Below are 7,432 nucleotides of genomic sequence, written 5' to 3'. Positions count from 1 at the left end.
ACATAAAAATAGCATCCAATGAACAACAGCACCACAAGATGCAACAAGCACATGATGCATGAGATGACAATGAACATGCATCTCTATTCTACACACTAGCACAAGCATGAGAAGTAAATACAAGTTCCTGGACAGAACTGCACTCTAAGCTATCTTGACATGCATGAGAATGACATGATCAGATGCGTCACGTGAAAACGATGCAAAAACATATAAAGAACTTAATGATCGGAGCTACGGATCAACGGGAAACAACGAAACAAGAAATGACGTCCTACATATCAAAATCATCACCACACACTCCAGTGGCATACTTCTGGTGTTCCCAGGTTGCCAAGACATAAAACAAACAAAAATGGATGGGGTGGTGCAAATAAATATCACCACAACATCATCTATGCACTCACAAGCATCAAAACATCAAAACTACACAATCTGCCATAAACAGCATCATAGCATTTGAGGGCTACATGCAAAGCACCTACACCCACCCAAATATGCCAAATAGGATATGTGGCAATAGCTATCCAAGGGTACTACAAGTACAAGCAAAAAGATATTGCAAAGGAGTTACACACAGAAAGTTACACAGCTGCTAACTTGGACAAAAATATCAGTTTTTAGGGACTTCGTGAAAATTCCAGATTCTCACTAGTTGTTTATGCTGTGAAGCATTTTGACAGCACCCAAAACAATATCTACAGGACTCCAAATGGAATGAAAATTTGTAGAGAGCTAGAAAAACTGAAAAGCTACAACTTTCGAGTTGATAGCAAAGGCTGATTCTCAACATATGGTCCTCTACAAGCACAACAACAGGAGAAGAAAATATAAGAAGATTCTTAGACTTAGTGAAAATCACAGATTTTCACTAAACTGGAATTTCAGCCACATGCCTACTTTGACTAAGAACCACTTTCACATATGAATTCCTAGGTATGAAACAAAACCAACATGCCATAGAGGGGGCCACCGTCTAATGCCACAACAAGGAATCAACCTCTTGGGCTCACCACATCTCATTGAACCAAGCTCCAAACATAGAACAAATCTGAAATATGACATTCCCAGAAATTGTTCCAAAGGCAAAACTGACTTCACCAATGGATTCCTGGGATGATTTAACCCCAAAAACATATATAAAACCTATGCACTTGCATAGAACAAATGGGTACACACTAGAAAAGGAAATCTACATGGAATCACATGTAGTGAATAGTGCATCATCACATGTAGTGAACACCTACACAAGCACTTGCACACTCTCACAAGTCCAATGGTGACATGAGGGTGTAGATCTCATGTATGTGTGCCATAGATCATCACCATTCCCACACAATACAACAAGCACAAGCATCACACCACCTACATAAGCTAATGAGGACACACACACGCTAGATGACACCACATCCTCTATACCCCTACACATATAAACATGCTCAAGTGCTCATCCAAGGCTCACCAAGCCTTGGTCATGTGTGGGTCACCACACACTCATGAAAAGAGCACCTACATAAACACAAAGTAGGTGAGGGGGGAAATCCACACACACACTCACATCACACCATGGTGCATGAGTTCATCACCATGCCCATGGACACACACACTCACACATGTATATCACTTGCACAACATGCATACACCACCTTAGTACCATACACCCACAAGGTGCACACACACAGACATGAATCTACACATGCATATATGCAAATCCACCTACACATGCACATCTACCAAGAATACACCTACACATGCATATATGGTCTACACATGCTATCTAACACAGTAGCAAATAAACTAGAGGCCACATGTTGTTTGAGAGCTAAAAATATAGAATACCATATGGGTGATATAGCACACAGCAAGAGGCAAGTGAACAAAAGCACATGAGGAAGAAAAGGCAACAAAAACATGAAAGGTTTGGGGGAATTGAACCCCACACCCCCTGCTACACACCCACACAACAGCACCACTACACTACTGCCTACGAGCTCGACAGAGAAGGGATGCCAAGCAAGTTAACTGCTACTGAACCAACATCTTGCTACTGTGCCGAAAAAATGAATTAAAAAGGGGCAAGGCTGGGACTCGAACCCACGCCCTCACCACAAAACACACATGGCCCTACCTCTACGCTAAGCACAGGATCTCGACATAGAAGGGGATCTCTACAAGGTAACCTACCCAGGCAACATGATGCTCTGCTCTGCTACGCACAGAGAGGCTGGCGACAGAGACTTCACCGGAGCGCTCTTGCTACTGCTGCTGCGCCGCGGGATCGACTACGCTACAAAACTACTACGCTGCGAGGGGTGCTAACTCTCTGAAACACGACGAGCAGAGCCACCTACCAGGAACAACGCATCTACACACAGCAACACATGCACTGCATCTGCCAATCTCCTCTCGGGACAGAGGCACACCGATGAGCCCTAGGCCGATACAACAAGGGGGAAGGGAGGAGAAACGCTAGCTCACCTAGGCGAAGGAGAAGGGGCGCCGATCGGGAAGAAGGAGCGCCTGGAGACGATGTAGATGAACTGAAGAAGACAGCCTGCTGCAGACGGAAGTAGAGGACGAAGACCACCGGGAACGCGTCGGTGCCGTTGAGCTGGCCGTCGGTGTGGTCGTTCCCCGGCCTCACCGAGGACGGGAATAGAGCGCAGGCATCCCCTTCGAGCCCCGGGACATGGTGGTCGGCGCCGGAGACGACGGAGGCGCGGAGGACGACGGCGGCTACTACCTCTCTCTCTCTCTGGACCTACCTACAGAGAACTCACCTGAGGGGGAAGGAGAGATGGGGGAGTTCGAGGGAGGAGTGGCGGCGGTAGATGGGAGAGCGCGGAACCCTAGGACGGGGGCACAGACGACAAGGCTTTCATGAGGCCTCGATGGGACGGCGTCGTCATCTCTCGTGCTCACTCTCTCGGCTGCCCTGACGAAAGCACCACGCGAGGGGGGGAACGTTGTGTGAAGAAGAAGAAGGAGCGCGCAAGTGGGCTGCCGCGCGGGACAGGGAAGGAAATGGGCCACGCAGGGGGGAGGGAGCCCACGAGTGGCGCCATATAAGAGGGACAATAAACCTCTGGGTTTATTAAATAAACAAATTCCAGGAAAAGAAACAAATGCACGGGCTAAACATATAATGCTAAAAATAAAACAAAGGCGCCCCTGGACATAAGAAATTATGACCTAATTGAATAAATTATAAAAGGAATATTTGGAGAAACTAAATTTTTACAAAACAGTATTATTGGATCTGTTTTGTAATTATTTGCACCATTAAAACACCTTTTCAAAACAGCAAATCCACATCTCATATCCACCACAAAACAATGCTAACACATGGGCATTTTAGAAACAGGTATGGGACAAGAGGAACTTGACCTTGAGATAAATAAGAGGAAGATGGTTTTGAATCCTATGCAAACCACAAAGTTATTCCTAGTATCCAACCACATCTCATCACTCCAATAATCACACACATCATCACATGACAACTCATGTCAACACATCGCCACATATGATCACAAGGCAACAAACCAAGACAAGGATGAAATGATAGTGATGCATGCATGCAAAGGAAGAACAATGCAAGGTGACACATGAAATCATAACACATAGAAGCTCTCATATCAATGACAAGTTCGACCCACATGGAGAAGGTTCCAAAAAGGGAAAGATACACTCTTGGGACAGTACAGTGTATGTGTACCCTAGGATGAGATGCCAAGGTACAATTATGGTAGCAGGGGTGAGTGATGAGATGCCACTGCTCTGAGCATGATGATATTGTAGTGCACACCCTGCTCAAGTAACCTCTACTAGCATAGTAGTACTATATATATATACTGCTGCATGTATTGTATAGTCGTATAGCAATCTACGAGATACTCCAAAGGCATGGCACGTGGATTTAATGCGACTAGCTGTCTAGCTAGCTATTGTAGCTTCTGTTTTTTTTAGTTTGACATCTTACTTACTCCTTAATTAAGCATCATGTAGGTGAAGAAGATGGCAGGAGTAGGCATGGACCACCAGGTAGTGCTGCTACTCCTGGTGGCTCTACATGGACCGTCCGCCCATGTCGCCTTGTAGGACAGGTTCTACAGCGCCAACCCCCATGGAGATGGAGTGACAATCTCTACTCCATCAACCAACACCAACCCCCATGGGTTTGTAGCATGTCTAGAAATGCCATATACCTTCGCGTTGACATATGGTCTGCAAGGCCTCAGTAGACTGGCGTTTTGGTGATGGTCGAAAATGCCATATTGGACTGACGTTTCATAGTGAGGCAGCAACGCCATGACTTGTGACGTTTCATAAAGGGTTAGATCGTGAAATCTTTTCAAACCGGGTTTATTTTGTGGTCATATTTGCTACAAAGGCCAGGACGGTGATTTTGTCCCCAACCAGCAAGCCTCCTCCCGATTCCTTCCGACCCTACCATAGCAGCCATGATCTGGATCAAGAGGAGTTCCACCCCGAGCCTACATGAGCATCTCTTCCCGACGCCACCCCCCTGCGGTCGTTGTTCGATCCACCCCGGCCCCGAGCGTCTACATGCCCCCATGGTGCCACCATCCCAAGCCCAAGCCATCTCCGACCTCTAGGCCCGTTCCTAGCGCCTCCTCTTTCTCTCTGTGCTCTCCTCCTCTCTCCCCCGGAACTATTTTTATCTCCCTGTCTCTTTGGTCACGAGTTGAGGAGCAGAGCACCCAAGTCGAGCCGCCCCAAGGAGCTTCACCACCACCGGAGCCAAGCAGAGCTCGAGCCTGTCGTAGTACACGTTGTCGCCACCCACCTTTTCCTTAGGGGCGACCCCGTTCAAGAACTCGCAAGCCGGGATCGCCTCGCTGATGACCCTCTACTTCCTCTGCTTCCGCTTTATTGGCTTCCGCGCACCTAAGCCCGAGCCAACAACTCGTCGGCGCCTCTCCTTCATCTCCCGGCCGCCTCATCGAACCACTCGAGCCCGTAGTGAGCAGCTGCACCTTTTCATCTGTTCTCCTCATAGTTTGATTGTCATAGTCATCGATCCGCGTGGACTGAGTTCGTCCGCCATTGAAGGGGAAATTGGATGATTTGCCCTACTTTATTTGGGCATTAGATGATTTTCCCCACTTTACATACGATTAGATCATTTGCCCCACTTTTTATTTTTCTTTTGATGATTTGCCCTTTTCAATTACTGTAATCATTTTCGGATTTATATCCCTTTTTTCACATGCGAAAAGACACAATTGCCCCTGTAGCTAAATTATAATTTGATACTGTACAAATCTGCTCTTTACAAGGTTGTATCCAACCAAAGCAACTAATTAACAGGATACAAATCATATCCCTTTCTTCACGTGGCTTTACACAACAGAACCAATTATACTAACAAATCATAGATTGATTTTGTTGCTTTGTTCGTCATGTTCATGGCTAGAGGAGAGGTGGATCCACGGCCGGCTGCCAAGCCATCAACAACTGCGATGACCACCAGACAATGGGGCTTCACGCAAATGGCCACCGAGACAATTCCACAGACTGCCGAACAAGGAGGCGCCTCTTGCATCTATGGCTCACCACGATCTGCTCCAGATTGGTCAGTATATGATCTCCCCTCTCTCCCATCCCACGCCAAACACACACAGTGCCACACGGATCCAGAATTTGAATCTATTGTCATGCTACACTTGTAGTAACCCCTGCAACTGCAAGACCATGATGGAAACATTTGCTATCAAGATTCAATAGTATAAGGTTCTAAAATTATCCAAATCTTTGAACCATGTGGACGAATACTTCTAGGAGGATCATGAATGCAATGTTCATGGCTAGATGGTACACCTAGTTTTATTGGAAAATGAAAAATCAAACAATCTGTTACTTGTTTTCTTACGTAACAGAATGACAGTCATGATGATGCCCTTATGTCCCCTCCATTACTAAAATTCTTTATTTGTTTTCCAAGTAGGTCTTAGCCGGTGGCTACAAATGGTACATATGTATCAACTATGGAAGGAAGTTTTGATTGGTCCCAGATTGAGATAGCACCAATGAATGATGAAGAAATTGATGTTCCTATAACAGAAGAGAACATGTGCTCGGGCTTGGCATCAATGATGAACCTGAGGATCGGAAAACTGTATCTGAAGTAGCTATGAAAGCCTGCATTGCAGATGTTGATGCATGTGTGGCTGATATTGATGAGGATTTACTTGCCGATGTGGCTCTTCCTGTGTCTGACCATATACCCGAAGAGGATAACTTTTGGTATGATAAGGAACATCCTGTGATAGAGGAAGGATCTTTGTTTCGTTCAATGAACGAGTTCAAGATGCTCATAAGAACATTTGCTATTAGAGGCAAGTTTGACATCAAGATAAAGGATAGTGACACTACTAGATTTGTGGGCCACTGTAAAGGAAATGCATGTCCTTGGAGAATAACTGCTAGGACAATAGAAGATAAAACATTCAGGGTACATACTTATCATACATGCATCATTTTTTATGTTGAAACTATTTTTTAGAAATTACTTGCAATTGATCTGTGGTATTGTCTCTTCTGCAGGCTAACAAGATAGTAAAGCCTCATAAGTGTTCATCAACCGCTGTAGTGATTACAAGCATGGCAGACCAAGCATGGGTGGCAGAAAAGGCAATGGGGTATCTTCAAACTGAACCAAACATTGGTTCAAGTGAGCTCCAAAAAAAGCAACAAGCCGAATACAAATGTACTATTGCGTATCATACTGTTAACAAGCGAAAAGAAAGGGACGAGAGTAGTTTATATGGAACCTGGGGAAAAAGCTTTTAGTCTTTATTGAACTTCAAAGCTGAGATTGATAAAAGATCTCCCGGTAGCATTGTCGAGGTTGATGTCAAGAGGGAAAGAGGTGAAGTGCATTTCCGCAGATTTTTTATGGCACTTAAGCCATGCATTGATGTCTTCTTGGCTGTTTGTAGACCATATGTCAGTATAGACTCCACATTTTTAACTGGAAAATGGAATGGTCAATTAGCAACATGACAACATTAGATGGACAAAATTGGATGTTCCCTTTAGCATTTGGTTTCTTTGGTACAGAGACCAAGGGTAACTGGATTTGGTTTATGCAACAACTGCATAGGGCAATAGGACATCTTCAAACTCTAGCTACTTGCATTGATGCATGCAAAGGGTTGGAGAATGCAGTTAAAATTGTGTTTCCTCAAGCTGAGCGAAGGGAATGCTTTAGGCATCTAATGGCAATCTTTAAAAAAAAGTTTCATTGGGATGTTTTTGGTCGCTTGTGGCCAGAAGCCAAGTCTTATCGTCTGGAAACATTTAACTATCATATGGGCAAGATATTTGACGTTGAACCTGCAGTGAGTGCCTACTTGCGTACCTATCATAACATGAAGTGGATGAGATGTGACTTCAACACAAAAATAAA

The 7,432-nt window shown here is 44.9% G+C and overlaps 1 protein-coding gene across 3 annotated transcripts; it reads left to right on the top strand.

The window, feature by feature from the left end:
* Window positions 1-4,832: 4,832 nt before the first annotated feature.
* LOC123446484 lies at window positions 4,833-7,040 on the top strand. 3 transcript variants are annotated; one of them, XR_006631382.1, is made up of 4 exons: window positions 4,833-4,983; window positions 5,438-5,596; window positions 5,969-6,475; window positions 6,568-7,040. XR_006631382.1 is itself a non-coding variant. In XM_045123066.1 (3 exons), the coding sequence occupies exons 2-3, from the start codon at window positions 6,155-6,157 to the stop codon at window positions 6,811-6,813; spliced, it is 567 nt and encodes a 188-aa protein (XP_044979001.1). In that variant the 5' UTR covers window positions 4,833-5,596; window positions 5,969-6,154; the 3' UTR covers window positions 6,814-7,040. The 3 variants fall into 3 exon arrangements, 1 of the variants encoding a protein (XP_044979001.1); XR_006631381.1 differs by having other exon boundaries at window positions 5,400-5,596; XM_045123066.1 differs by having other exon boundaries at window positions 4,833-5,596.
* The last annotated feature ends 392 nt before the right edge of the window (window positions 7,041-7,432 follow it).

This window comes from Hordeum vulgare, chromosome 4H (assembly GCF_904849725.1).
Source record: "Hordeum vulgare subsp. vulgare chromosome 4H, MorexV3_pseudomolecules_assembly, whole genome shotgun sequence".
Taxonomy (NCBI): Eukaryota; Viridiplantae; Streptophyta; class Magnoliopsida; order Poales; family Poaceae; genus Hordeum; species Hordeum vulgare.
The sequence above is the reverse complement of the archived record's forward strand: the minus strand, read 5'-3'. Positions and strand labels throughout refer to the sequence as shown.